The 16,016-nt window shown below is 36.1% G+C and overlaps 1 protein-coding gene across 2 annotated transcripts in view; it reads left to right on the forward strand.

Annotated features, from left to right (window-relative positions):
• Positions 1–16,016, forward strand: part of EPHA4 (EPH receptor A4) — a 171,715-nt gene that overhangs the window by 52,477 nt on the left and 103,222 nt on the right. For both annotated transcript variants that reach the window (XM_034439431.3, XM_034439433.3), the window contains exon 4: positions 7,166–7,321. In XM_034439431.3, the coding sequence (XP_034295322.1) occupies positions 7,166–7,321 (156 nt within the window). The remainder of the gene's footprint in view (positions 1–7,165; positions 7,322–16,016) is intronic.

The following is a 16,016-nucleotide window of genomic DNA, read 5'->3' on the forward strand; positions in this document are numbered from 1 at the left end:
CAGTATTTCCTTACCTAAACAGAAAAACAGAATGACAACTGGTAGGCAAAAAAAGCAAAACAAAAACAAAATAATGGAAGCATGAGCAACTTCTGACTGTCTGTTGAGATGCCCATTGAATATCGTTATGGGAAGCTGGCAGGGAGTATCAGAAATCTCCCTTTCTTCCTTCCTTCCTTCCTTCCTTCCTTCCTTCCTTCCTTCCTTCCTTCCTTCCTTCCTTCCTTCGACAGAAAGGGTATGCAGGGTTGTGATTCAGGAATGATATGTGACTGCAAGTGAAAGGTGTTATGTGGGTTGGGAAGAGTTGTGTATATGTGCTAGAGATGCCATGAGGGTTGCAGAGGGTGCACAGTCAGGCAGCATAGGTTGGGAATGAGGCATGAGAGATGCTGTGTGGGTTAGGTAAGGTGCACAGGGGAGCAACACATGTTAGGGGAGTGTGTGGGGGGACAGCATGAGTCAGGAAAGATGTGTGGAAGTTCCTTCTTCCATATTCCTTTCTCCTTCCTTTCTCTTCCTTTCTCTTTCCTTCCTCCAGCTGCTGCTGGCTGGGGGAGGGAGTAAGGGATTAGGAGATTGGCTGGGAAACTATCAGGGAATGTTGAAAATGCAGCAAAGCAGGAGCCAGTGGCACTGAAGCAGCCACAACTTTTTCAAATGTCATTCCCTCAGGAGTCATGGATCCTGGATTCTGGACACCTTCGATAAGATAGGACTTCGATATGAAGTCCCTTGTTTCCCTATGATGCATCATTTTGTCCTGTTAAAAATCATGACAAGAGTTTAAGTTAAGTTAAAATATTTTCGCAAATTTTGTATATGCTACCAGTGAATTAGGAAATAAAAGACATGAAATTCAAGATGAGATGAAGGATAGTGAAAGAAAACCCTGTAATTTTGTTTGAGGTAGAGATTACTGGCTTTTGGGTCAAAAGAGCCTGGCCTGAGATGGCTTGTCAAAAAAAAAAAAAAACCCTGATGAGTTTTTGGATTCAAAATTGTATATTTGCTGAGGGAGGTCATGAAGCAGTGAAACAAATAATTGAGTTGTATAATTAACACCCAGTAAATTTGTTGAAAACCCCTCCCCCCCCAAATCCCCTGCTCTCTGTTCTCTGCTTGGGGGTGGCAGATATGAGTTTGTTATAATTTGAAAATCTATCAAGAGAGGAAAAAACAGGTACTATTGATCTTGTAAAAAAAAAAATAGATGATCAAATTAAAATTCAGCAACATAGTGCCAAAGATATTTTGGTCATTGAAATGATAATAATAATCATGCTGTTGTCATTTATGTCTTCAGACAATTGAGAGCAAGTAGGTTACTTGATACTTTTAATTTTTTTCTCATTTGCAAATGCTATATTATTTTTTGACAGCTATGCATATTGTGCATGGCATTTTCAAAACAAAGATACAGATATTTAAACCTTTCGGAGGAAATGTCCCTTTCATGTCATTTTTATGAAACAGACACCAGAGCTCACCCAAAATATGTACAGTACCTGTAGCTCTCTATATCTTCATATAAATACATTTTCCTTTATAATATATCAGTTCCAATCATGCCATTGTGAAAGGCATCTTTTAAATGCTGATATATTTGAGATCTCTTTAAAGAAGACATATGTTTAATGCTAGCCTTCTCCAGCTACAAATTCTCTGTAACATTTGTTTTTTAATTACTTTGCTGTAATTGTGTACTATTGTTTTTATGAGAGTTTAATCCCTGTGTGATGATATATCCCAATGTCTATTGTTCAAATGCCATAGCTTACTTTCTTAGAGTCACTGGGAAAGTATATTCTTATATGCTTCCCATATTCTATATTGGCTCAAGAGACCCATATATTCACACAGCATCAATCTGTGTATAACTATATTTGAACTGAAGCCATTATGTTGATGTGTGTCTGCCCCAAGAGGCAACAGAATTCCAACAACTGCCCTACAGTGTAGCCTAGAGTAAAGTGCATTAATTGTTTTATTGGAAAAAAGATCTCTGTGTAATAAAATTATATGCTGGAAGAGATTAGGGAGTCTGCACAGGTGTTAGGGTTTTGTTTTTTTCTGATTCAATACTTCCATTATGAAATCCTGAAGACAATTATATTTCCACAATAACCTTGTCATGTCAGTGTGTGATCTGAATAAAAAATTGTCTCCCCTTGGCCCCTCACTCTCTGTGTCTCTCAAACAGAAAGAACTAATTAAGGCAAAGCTAAGGGAATTGAATTCAAAGTTTGCATTGCTCATGTGACCTAATCTTTTTACAATGGCATCTTTTGCGATCCGTATAAGAATACATCTTTCTGTGAGCCGTGTAAGGATGCCATTCACACACTGTCTTTTCCAGAAAATCCTCCCAAGAAAAAGAAAAGAATGAAGAATTGTCTTGAATGTTCAATAAAGATTTCAGGAAATTGGGATCTATGCAGCTTTGCTTTTTTTATCATTTTGTTAACATGCAAAAATACTGTATAATAACTTAAGTTTGTTTCATTTGAAAGGCCTTAGCTGTTTTTCTATGTCAGAAAAAGAGAAGGAGGGGGACCTTTCAAAGAATAAGATTAAATTGTGGCATAAAAGTCTGTTAAGATGTAAAGAAATGTTGAATTAATGTAGTGGATTAGCAAACAGAGTAAGATGCCAAGAACTGGGATTCATGAATAAAGAAAATGAAGATATTGTGCATTTGGTTTTGTGATTTTTTACAGCTGAAATAAAACTGCTGCATGAGAGGGGGGGAGAGTGTGTTTCAGAGAATTTTCTTGGGTTCTAAAAAATTAATGAACTGGGATTAATATATAGGAAAAAGCAACTGCTTTCCAAAGAATAGGTATGTGAGTTTTCTTGAGCCAGAAAAGAATAATGCTGGACCCAGCCCTTTCAAAACACTTGGACTGAAATACAACAGGCAAAGCTCCAAAGTGACTTAAGGGCTCTTGTCACAGATGAGCTTCAATGTGTTTCTGCTTAAATTAGTCTATAATGTGCATGAAAAACCTACGTTTGGTAAAATGTACGTTCTGTTAAAAAATGGCTTTGTTCCATTTTTCTTTTTTGGATTAACATGATCTGCATATATCATAGTATTAGAGAAGCAGGAAAAAAGCACATTTCAGTTCGTATGTGAAAATGGATACATTCCTTGCACTATTTTTCTTCAGATCTTTTCAAGCATATTAAGTGCAAGGAAGATGTTTTGAGGAAAGAGCAAGAAGTTAGTAAATGGGGCTCAGATTGCTAGTGTTTCCATCCTTAAATTATTTTCCTTCCAGATTTCTTCTTTGGTTTCTGTCATTTTGTTTAATTTGAGAATCAAACTGTCTATATGGAAATGTCATATTGCAGACTTCAAAACCACAATGTTCAAATGTATAAAATACATTTTTGGTCTGAATATATGACTACTAGAATTTTAATCTACGCTGTAACTTCAGTTACATATTTCTGGAAAAAAAAGCAATAACAGCTGTACTACTTAAAACTTTGGAAAAATCAGTTCTGTAAAAATATATTTCTGGGGGGGAAAATACAGCAATACATTTTGTTTTTCAATCATTAGGTACATAAACATACTGTAGCATTGGATATGGTCAGGTGGATTTGATATGAATTTGAGTTCCATGATGGATAGCATTTTCTATTTCATCTCTATCACGTCTACATCTTATGTTTTCTAGACTACGTCTTATGTTTTCTGTTATATCCACAATATGAGCCATTTTGATTCTGAATGTAACTTTCTTTTGCCTTATATGTTCACTTCTCAAATATATTTAGTTGGCCACTATTGGAAATAATTCATGTTCAATAGGAGACATTTTATATTTTTCTGTGTACTTGCATAAGAAATGGGATTCTGACAATATTAGCTTCTGCAAGTGTTAACAGTTAGCCAAAATTCACCAAAAGCATTACTTAAAAAAATAACTTCATTAAGTTTTTTAAAATAAAAAAATAATGGAAAACTAATAGTCAAGACAGAATAGAAGTCAAAATATATAGAAAAATGGCACATAGAAGTGCAATAAAATATAAAACAGAAATAAAAATGCAGACAAATAATAACTTTCAACTTCTTTACAGCAGGTATAAATAAAACTTGAATTCAAGTCTTGCTGTTACAATGTAACAGCCATTTTTGAATAAGCCATTCAAATGTAACAGCCATTTTTGAATAAGCTATAAATATTTTAATACCCAAATCCATATGATTATTTCATTTTTTCTACTTTATGCAAAAAGTCCAAAAAAGGCTTCAAATTGATATTAAATTTTGCTAACGTCTTTTGACTAATCAGAACAGTTAATTTTGCCATCTCTGCCTGCTTCATCAGAAATGACAAGCACTCTTCCATTGTAGGTATTTTCAAATCCTTCCATTGTTGGGCATATAGAAATCTTGATACCATTATCACATATAAGAATAAAATACTCTGTAATTTTCCATACTTTTTCCATTAAATTTCTCTAGTTTGAACTGTACAGTACCCTTCAAGTTTTTTTGAGTTAATATATGCATTTCAGTCCAATGATTTTTAGCTTTCAACTAAAAAAATCTCTTCTTGGTATAAAAAATAAAACCCTCTATGACCATTGGAAACAGCCAAAATTCACCTGCAACTTGAACACTATTTAATTATGTAATAATTAAAGCAAGAAGAAATCTTAAGGCTCTAGGGTTGTCTGTTTTATAAGTTACTTTAGCCCAATGAAAAACAAAATAAACAAAGGCAATATATTAACTTTTATGGATGTTGCACCAAACTTTGTAAAATTAGACTCCTTAAAGTGATTCCATAAATGGCTTTGTTAATAAAGTTGAAGTCACTTGCTCCTTTATAAATGTTGCAAGGAAATGCTGAGAAAATTTTGGAATAAAATCCCTAGAGAGGAATTTAAAGTTTCCCTTGATAGTGAAATTTACTTAATGTAAAACAATCAAGTGAAGATATGGCAAGATGAGAAACTGATAGGAAGAAAACTAAAAGTATATATTGATTGTTACAGAAGCACATTGATTAAAGACAAGTTAAGTCAGGAGAGGCAATATTGGTGCATTAGGGCATTAGTGACTCCAGATACCTCCCTTGAGGTCTGACATTTATTTATTTATTATATGACTTATATGGCGGCCTATCCCATATAATGACTCTTTGTGGCTGGTGATCTGAGTTGTTGTTTTTTTTTTAAAGAGTGGAAATAATGGATAATGGGCAAGTTTCAGAACAAAGCACTAGCCTCTAGTGCTTCATGTTGATTTTCAGGAATACCTTTGAGCTCACTAAGGCTCCATCTTGGGAGGCTAATTACTTTATATTAAAAGGGTGACAAAATCAGCGGACCAGAGGAATGCTGTCGATATAATTTACTTGGACTTGAATAAGGCATTTGATAAAGTAGACCATAACCTACTACTAGATAAAGTAGAAAAATGTGGGTTAGACAGCATCACAGCATCAGACAGCATCAGATGGATTCGTAACTGGCTGACCAACTGCACTCAATGTGTAGTCCTCAATTGAACTGCATCTACATGGAGGGAAGTATGCAGTGGACTACCCCAAGGCTCTGTTTTAGGCCCAGTACTCTTCAACATCTTCATCTATGATTTGGATGAGGGGACAGATGGGGAGCTCATCAAATTTGCAGACGACATCAAGCTAGCAGGAATAGCCAACACTCTTGAAGATAGGCTTCAGATACAGAAGGATTTTGACAGACTTGAACATTGGTGCTATCTAACAAAATGAAATTCAATGGTGAAAAAAATAAGGTTCTACATTTAGGCAAGAAAAACAAAATGCACAGGTACAGTGTATGTGGTACCTTGCTCAATAGTAGTAACTGTGAAAGGGATCTTGGAGTCCTAGTGGATAACCATTTAAATATGAGCCAGCAGTGTGCAGCATCTGACAAAAAAGCCAACATAGTTTAGGCTGCATAAACAAAGGGATAGAATCAATATCACATGAACTGTTAATAGCACTTTATAATACCTTGGTAAGGCCACAGTTGGAATACTTCAGTTTTGATCACCACAATGTAAAAAAGATGTTTAGACTCTAGAAAGAGTGCAGAGAAGAGCAACAAAGATGATTAGGGGACTGGAGGCTAAAACATATGAAGAACGGTTGCAGGAACTGGATATGTCTAGTTTAATGAAAAGAAGGACTAGGGGAAACATGATAGCAGTCTTCCAATATCTCAGGGGCTGCCACAAAGAAGAGGGAGTCAAGCTATTCTCCAGAGCATCTGAGGGTATGACAAGAAGCAATGGGGGGAAACTAATCAAGGAGAGAAGCATCTTAGAACTAATGAGAAATTTCCCGACAGTTAGAACAATTAATCAGTGGAACAATTGCCTCCAGAAGTAGTCAATGCTTCAACACTGGAAGTTTTTAAGATGATGTTGGATAATCATTTGTCTGAAGTGATGTAGGGTTTCCTGCCTAAGCAAGCGGTTGGACTAGAAGACTTCCAAGGTCCCTTCCAACTCTGTTATTCTATTCTATATCAGGGTGTGAGTGACTGACTTACTCATATTTTTGTGCATCACAACTCTTTCATGACAGTCATTTCCTAGTCATGCCTATCACATTTAGTCAAAATTCAAGTTATGCTTTTGATTGAAAAAGGTTATTGATACCTGGACTAGATGGTAAAGTTAGAAACACTAAAGTGAGCTATAAATATTGGCAAACATCCACTCTTCTTTTGATCTTTGCCATTTATAAAAACCTTCCGGTAGCTTTCTCTGTTTTGAATGGATTTTAGTGTTGAATATTTTTCTATCTTTAATTTCTGCTTAATTAATTGCTTCAAATACACATTTGTGGGCCACTGTTCAAAACATTTTCTTCATTCTATGCAAGGAATGAAAAGAGATTCCTCCCCCCCCAACCAGATTTCTACACATATAAGATTATAGGTGTAATTGTAAGCCTGCTTGTTAAAAAGGCTTTCATTGGATTTAAAATTGTATCTCCCAGTTGAGCAGCTTGCAATCAAGAACATGATAACTAGTTCATTACTTGGCTGGTTGAGCGGTAATTATTCATTTCCTTTTGAAAATGTCCATGGATCCTCATATGAATAAATAAAAGAACCATTTATTATCCAACTAATCTTTCTTTTCCCCTTTCCTCTCTCTAAGCATGCAAGATTGGATACCACAAAGCCTTCTCAACAGATGTTGCCTGTGCCAAGTGCCCACCTCACAGTTTCTCCATCTGGGAAGGTTCTACTTCTTGCACCTGTGATCCAGGCTTTTTCCGAGCAGAAAATGATGCTGCCTCCATGCCCTGTACTCGTAAGTCAGATGCCTTCATTTATTAAATTTCTTCTCTTTCTTTTTCTGCTGTTTCAATAATTTATACACAGAACATTCCCCAGAGATGAACATCTTCCTATGAACGATGTCTTGTTGGTGACAGGAACACTCAGTAACAATTCTCTTTTAAACGAGTCAACACAGCATGTCAGCACCAGGTTCTCTCTCCTGGCACACATCAGAAAATGAAGTTTGCAATTAAGTTACAATATGTAGGTCAACAGTGAGAACAGGAACTCCAGAATTTCCCTCCACTTTTTTTTTTTTATGACTCTGGTACCTGTACTGTACAAGTGCCTCAAGGCTGCATAATGAGGAGCAATTGTAGGCTTGCAGATCTTACTTGAAACAGAAAATGGTGATGGTGGGGGGGAGATACTTGAAAAAAACAATCGTGTAAAAGTTGATTTGTAGTAGCTCTAAATTGGTTTTTGTCTGGCTGCTTAATCTGTCTAATGGGTAAAGTTAACACACTGTTTTAACGTAAGAGCTGATTCACTCAGTTACTTTTACACAGTAAAGTTGCTGCCTGTAGGGCAGGGGTACCTGAACAAGAACTATATGAATTACATCCCAAAAACTACTCCCAAAACAGGTGAAGCTAGAAGTAAGAGACAACCAATAGAATAAATTAGTATAGCAAATAGACTAATTATTCTTATGTTACAATTATGTTAATTTCTTGGCATAGTAAGAATTAAAATTTGGTGGCAATCTCTGAATGTGCCACAAGCCTACAATAATTTAGGGGTATCAGGAAATGCAGCTCATTATTGTTAACCTCTTTCTAGCATTAAAAAGATAATTATTATTTGCCTTATATAATTATACTCCTTGCCTGAGAAGGTAAGGGCGACGACAGATGGAGATTCGCTCCATATTTCAGAGTGGGAGCAAAGCGGCCCTGTACTTGCCTCTTCTTCCGGCCCTTGTTGGCGCTGCATGCACCTCGGTCGCTCGGGGTGATGCCTGACTTTCTTTCCACCCTGAGACACTGGCCTGGCCCAGCCTGGCTGCAGCTAACACAGGTGCTCTCGTCACCTTCATGGCCTGCTTGCTGCTCTTGCAGCGCCTTGCACAGCACACTTAAATTAAGTGTGCTTCACAATGGGGGAAACGGTGTCCCCTGCTCCTCCTGGAGCCCATTACAATGCAAAGCATTGGCTGCAGCCGGGCCAGGCCAGTGTCTTAGGGCGGAGAGCAAGTCGCACGTCTCCCTGACCAATCAATGCTCTGTCTCCGGAACAGAAGATACCTTCTCATTCTTCTCAGCACAGCTGCAGGGCACAACAGCCTTGACTTTCTAGAAAGAATTTTATTTTGACTACATATCCTCTTCACTTTATACAATCCTCCCTCCCATAGTAGAATTTTACCACAGTAGAATTTGTGGCAGGCCTGAAGCAGTCTCAAAGGTAGAAAGATGGCTTTAAGGGCTGATATGCGTGACTTCCTTACCTTCTCAGGCGAGGAGTGACTGAGAGGGCGAAGGGTGGGGCCAGCCAGTGGTGGGATCCGGTTTGACAGGGAGCCACAGCAAGGGGCCCAAAGAACCGCATGCGGCTCCAGAGCTGCAGATTGCCAACACCCAGGCTAGACTATAGTTTTCATCTGTTTTCCATTTCAAAATCACCAAGAACTGTATCATCAGTTTTTAATAGTTATGATTTTAAGGTGTTTTAAGGGCTATAAAAAGATGACAGGTGCTAAATGTGGTTTAGTTTCTTACTCACTGATGGTGTCCACAGAAGAGATAAGAGGGAAGATAATGACAAGTGTATGGCAATCATCATGCAAATGATGCAAATTACATAGTTATGTGACACAGCTGGATGCAAGTATGCAGTGACAGAAATTTTATGATGCTGTGATTGGATTGAGTCATCCTATTGGTGACAATATTGTAAGCTGCATATACCATTGTTGTCTTCTTCTGGTCTGGGGCTTCAGAAAATCGACCTATTTCATTAGTGGTATAGATAAAAAGCCCTTATCTACTATCTGTAGGTTACAGGTAGTTACTAATGAAAGCTTTTTCAATTAGTAAGACCCTAATCCATATTGAGTTTTATATGTCATAAACTGCACCTTGCATTTGGCATAGAAGGATGCAAGAGTTTCTGCCTTGTTTTGAGCCACTTCAAAAATGCTAAATGAACAAATAATTAAGCTCTGTGTATCAAGAGCTGTAAAATCATAAATATTTTCCAAAATAGTTCTTTTTTGTTGAAAAGGTTAATAGGTGCTCCTGTATATAAAGTTCCTTTTCTCTGTAGATCAATGGCAAAGAAATTAACTCTCTAGAAATGGCTGAACTATAGTTCTTTGGTACTCTTATCACCTTGTGTTAGCTAACTCTCTGAAAATTCTTCACTATTATTTGGAGTAACAGACGTTCCCATTCCTAAAGTATACCCTTCCCCTCCTTTCTTTCTTTTTCACAGCCATAAAAGGTCTGTTCACACCAAGTTCAGTATCTCTGCTAGAATGAATTAAACCTAATACACATATGCATGTCTGCCTGCCTGCCTGATTGCTTTCCTGCCTTTAAAATCTCAGGGAGTAGAGCAAACTTTGAGGATACATGCTGAGTTGCAAGATAGAAGATTACATCTTAATTTGTCAAGAATGCTAGTAGCAAGCAAGAGCAGAGAAGTGGAACTTGGAGCATGCTCATGTCACAAGGGCAATGATTTCATTGTCCTTGGACTATTCAATTTATGAGCAAGAGCACTGATGCTGCAGTTCTGTATAACAAAATTCAGCTCATGTGTTAGTATTGGAAAATCCAGCTGCTTCTTTCATAAAATAGTCCATTTAATTACTCTGATACTTTCCAAAATGGAAATTGGATGAGGTACTTCTTAGTACTGAGATCAGTACAAAGGTCAAAGCAAGATTGATGTTTAATTAGAACAAATTAAACTGTATTAGCTGTATTAATCCATATTCTTGGATTCTATTTAACTCTGAATATCCTGAATATTCTCTAAGCAGAGCTCAAGGGACAAATCCAAACAAGTTTATGTTGCGCAATTCAATCCTGAGCAGCTGGGCTTCTTTTTTGTTTGTTTGTTTGTTGTTGTTTTTACCTGTTCCCCTCCATGCCTTACATTGATCTATTTTTAGTTCTATACACTTTCACATTTCTTGTTGCTGCAGAGGATGGAATAGGGAAATGTAAACTTGTAAATATAAAAGTTACAGATCAAATTGCAACAATTGCTCCAAAAGGTTTTTCTATTGTGACTAACCCCTGTCTCCAGCATTAGGATAGCTACAGTACTCCTTGGGAAGCAAGTGAGGCCCTCCAGAACAGAAGAAACTGAGTCAGTTTATTCTCTATGTAGTTACTATATACAGGAAGACAGATATGTCATGCTTACTTATTGGAGCAATCAACACTTTGTAAAATGCTGAAAAAGAATAGGAAATAGTCAAGGAAGTTAAACACATGCTTTAAGGCATGGAATAAAGGTAGAATATAAGGAAAAGAAAGGTAAAATTTAATCTCCATTAACATCAATTATATTTTCCCATGTCATTCTATCTTTGCAATACATACTTGGTTCCATCACATCCATTTATTGATTCATACACTCTTTCATTTTTAAACTTTTTATCTCTCTTTTCGAATCTCATAAATTTCAACCAACAATTATTTCTCAGTTTTCTTCTTCCTCTTTGACTCAACTCCTTTATTTTTCCTTCATACATTTGATTTCTATTTCTCTGCTCTATTCCCTTTATAGGACCATTCTCAAATCAATATACTTTTTTTCATTTTTGTATCCAAACTACATTCATTGAAGGCCCATATATTTTTCATTTTGTTTCTTTTTGTTTTACTATCTGCTTCTTAAATGTCCCATTCCCACTGCATTCAACGTTTTTTTAATGACATACTGAACTCACTACCATATAACAAAGTGGGCAGAAATATGTTCTTACAGAAGACCATTTTCATTTGTTCAATATTCAGTCTTCACAAGAGATCACAAACTACTAACTACCTTTATACTCCTATTACACATCTTAAAATTTCTCCACTCATTATTTGATCTACCCTTTTCCTATATATCACGGTTGGGCAACTGTGGCCCTTTTACAACCTGTGGACTTCAACTCCCAGAATTCCTGAGCCAGCTTGGCTGTCTCAGGAATTCTGGGAGTTGAAGTCCACAGGTTGTAAAAGGCCCACAGTTGCCCATCCCTGCTATATATGCATCCTTTGCAATATTTTCCTCTATTTTCTCTGCCAAACTCAACTACCTTGGTTTTTGATACATTAATTTTCTCATGCAAGCTTGTTGTGTTGTACATTCAATTTTCACTGCAAGCCATTCCATTTTCAGCCAGTTTTTTTTTTCTTTATTTTGATTATGTATTCCTCTCATTACATTCAGCAATCAATCTTAAATCCCATAATTGCTCAAATTACCCCATAATTCATGCCTTATCATATCCTTTCCTAAATGAACAAACATACAATGAACTTTTTCACATTTACATATATCTAAGTAATCTGCTAAAGAGCAAAAACTATTTAGCACACCTCTCTGCTCAGTATAAATACACACTTATTTTCCAACCTCTGCTTATTGCCACTTCTCATACACATTAATCAGAATTTCGCCAAACACCTTTCTACCTCCTGTAGTTTGTGCATTCAGTTTTACCTTTTTCTCTATTTAGAAAAAACAGCATTTCCCCCCAATTTTTATCAAGCTTTTGTTCTTCATAGGGCTTATTTCGCCTTTTAGTTTTGATCAAAATCAATTTTTAAAATTATTATTGTTATTTTTACTTCCATTCACTCTGCTGGAAGCTTCTTATTTAACTTTCTTGATTCACTTTCAAACAACTTTGTTTCCATTAAAATCCATTTTTTTTAATGTTTCCCCACTGTATTGCTGTTTCTTTATCACTTATAACTTAACTGTTAAGTTTTACTGTAGAAATCATTGATTTCTCTTCAAGTTTTCTTCAGGAATCTTCTTTCACAGCGAACTATGTCAATATGACTAAATGATATTTTTTGATTCTACACTTGTTTTTCAAATATTTAAATTTTTTACCTTCTTTAAGCTTTACTTCAGTTTTAGATAATGCCATATTTAAACTGTTATTTCTTTCTGTTTCCTAACTCCTCTTCTTTCAATTTAAACAACAAAACCTGCTCCAAATCGCAAATGCTCCCTTGCTGTCTGTGTGTCATCTTTTTAAAATCTGATTTCTATTCCAAAGATTGGATTAAAATTCCTAGCTATCAGGAAACATTAGTGTTCTTTTGTTTAGTTCCCTGACCACATAATTATCAATTCACAGTGCTGAGAATAGCCAAATTCTAAAAAGCATGTCATTTAAACATGCCAGGAGCTAGTCTGTATTTAATTGTCTTGCCACAATAAAAAAGGAGATACTTCCAAACCCACTGAAATGTGGTTAGATGTTGGAAGAATTTGAGGGGATGGAAGTTGAAGAAAAGATAAATTGAAGCTTAAGTGAATAATGGCCTGGTTGTATAAGAGAGCTTATTAAAAATGCAGTTGAACATAGATATATTTTGTAAGTTGTTAAAAAAATCTGAAAGCTATATCCCAAAGTTTTGATAAATAAACTACAGGTTTAAATTGATTTTCTAGAAGTCAGCTATAGCATGCTCTCTCATCTGTCCTCCCCTCTCCTCCCCTCCCCTCTCCTCTTCTCAATAGACAAGACAAAACATTTAAGCTGGAAGAGCATCAAGAAAAGAAAAGAGCAGGATGTGGATAGGCAAAGCAATAGCAACTTTAGTTGCTGCCCATGTATTGGATCTTCGGGAAAATATTTATTTTGGAGACAGGTTGTACATTTTGTCCAAACAAATTATTTCTTTTAGCCAGTCCCTTTTGAATGAAAATAGTAGTTGCAGCCTCTAGCAGATTTTGGTTGATCCCAAAACAACTAAACAGGTTTAGTCCTGATTAGTACTTGGATAGAAGACTCAAAAAATTCCAGGACTACAATGGCCAAAGGAGGCCATTGAAAAACACTGGGAGAAGACAATATCAAATCATTTCTAGGAAGACAACAGGGTCATATCCAAGTAGTTTCTTTACCTGCAAAACAATCCACAATTTTGAATAAAGATAACATATAGCAGCTTTGAGTAAAAAGCCATCCAAGGGAAACATTCCAAAGAGAATATCCTGGTACCACACCTAAATGTTCCTTCCTGGTTTCTTCCAGAAAAAAAAGACTAAACAAAACACATGAGCAGCTAAATATTTGTTCCTAAAATGTAGGGTTTTTTTTTTCTTGATTATCAATCTGACTTGTTTGGGAACAATCAGCCTTGTTTGGGACCAATCATTCATATTATTAACAGTCTAAGATGAAGTTCTACAATTCCTAACATCTTTCATCACTGGTCATGTAGTTTAAACTTTCAGTATTTCCTGGAGAGTTACATATGGTTTAGACCTCATTAAATAGCCCTGGAAAGAGTTCAACCAGATATGTTGGGAAGAATTATCCAGGATATTTCTTCATACAACTTTTCAGTACGAACTTTTCAGAACCATTGTGTATGTGATAATAATATTCCATGAGAATAACTGTCCACTAAACAATGCATTCAAGCATATCTAAACCCAAAAATAATCAAGCCAAGTATAAATTCCTAATGATGCAGCACTTACATTATTGTAAACAATCTCAGACAAGTGACCAGTTGGTATAATTAGTATCATCAATAAAATACAACATACAACATAACAAGAGAAACAGGTGTCCCTGAAAAATACTCTCCTCACTGAATCTACATTTTTGACAACTCTAGCCTCTGTCCATCTTTAGATGAAATTATGCAGATTTTCCACTACATTTTAAGCAGGGGTGGGTTCTACTTATCTTTACTACAGGTTTGCAGTGGGGCCGCACACTCTCGCTTCGCTCATGCGCTCGCTCTTCTGCGCAAGTGCATAAGCTCCTGTGCATCCACAGAAGCATTTTCATGATGTTGGGATCGGTGGATGGAGCCTCCCACCGGTTTTACTTCTGGTTCTATAGAACTGCTGCGAACAGGGAGCAACCCACCACTGATTTTAAGACAGCTTTGTCCAGGTTATTGTCTTCAACATATATCAAAAGTTTCAAGTTCATAATTCCTTCAACAAGAAACTGGCATTATAATAGTCAAGTCCAGAATATTTGGAGAATAAAAGTAAAATGATTCTAATTTGAAATATTTCAAACTGTTTTGTGTATATATTTATTTTTTACCATCTTTTCGAATTTATGAAGTATATATTTTGAGGTAAAAACAGATACATATTATTAGATTTGGGAAAATTCCTGAAAGAAATCAAAAGTTAGGCAACTTACACAAAATGTATTCTTTTCATATTTCAGGATTCAGACTGGTGACTATTAGTGATTAGTGTTAGCATTTTTGTTATGTGTTCGTATCTAAATGGAATACAAGACCTGCTCCACTGTCACTCCAAATACTCAGTGGTAAGGTGGGCTGAAAAAGAGGGACTGTTCCAAAGTGACTCAGTAAATTCCATGGGTGAGGGTCACTAGAACTCAACCACACACATGCACACACACTATTTCTCACACACTCCCACTGCCACAACCATTACATTGTACTGACTCTAAAGGACTATGAATATAAACTTTTGTTTACAAGTAATATCATTTTGCAAAGAAATAAAGACATCCCACACAGTAAAATGTTTAGGTAGGGGCTGGTTTCTGTAAAAACAAGAGACACAATATTAAGTGCAAGAGTGGCTGTTCAAAATTATATCAGTCTGCATGGTGGGGTGGGGGCTAGACTTCATTTGAATACTTGATTCAAAAATATAGCTGCTTATTTCACTTAACTTGTTTAACCAGGAGAAATGGAAAAGACACAAACATGCAAAGGGTCTTTCACATTTATCCTAGTTTTTCTTACCAGTTAGTTAAACCAGGTGATAAACCCAATTCTTGTGTGCTGACAGCTATAATAATCAAGAACCTTCTTTGTTCATTATGCTGTCTTTTACTCCAGCAGTCTCATTCAGCCTTGCATTTAGTAATCACTCAGTGTGACGGCCCCCTAATGAAGAAATAAAACATAGAATCTAAGACCCATTCTTCTAGCAAAAACATACAGTCTGCTCCATTGGCTTGTAAAATCAGGTTTCCGTTCACTATTAAGCTAGGTAAAAAAAGTAATATTGGGTAATTTGTAGAAAAATACCTGGAATGTATAGAAAATTACCCTCCCCTCAGTTTTGCAGAAGGGAGGAAGACATTTGTATCGTTAATTATTTATTTTAGTTTCTTGCTATTCCCGTGTTTCTACCATTGTACCATATGTAACAGTTGCTTTAACCATGGAAATAGCTACCTTGCTTCTACATCTTAATTTTCCAAATCAGAAGAGGTGCACTTTAATTAATTCTGTTTTGTTTGAATTTCATAGTAGCAGAAAGAAACTAGAATTCTTTTTTAGTACTGCCCTTTTTTATATAATTTCCTAAAATAAATTAGAAAATTACAAGTGTAAGTTTATGAATTGGCTAGTAAATGCATCAGTTGCACAGTTTTTATGTTTATGGCTTGACCTAAGTGAAAGACAGTAAGTGTATATCCAAAGTGAATGGCAGAGCTGCTAGTTTGTCAGCATATGGTGGGC

The sequence above is a fragment of the Pantherophis guttatus genome, chromosome 6 (assembly GCF_059756535.1).
Source record: "Pantherophis guttatus breed Tessera chromosome 6, ASM5975653v1, whole genome shotgun sequence".
Classification (NCBI taxonomy): Eukaryota; Metazoa; Chordata; class Lepidosauria; order Squamata; family Colubridae; genus Pantherophis; species Pantherophis guttatus.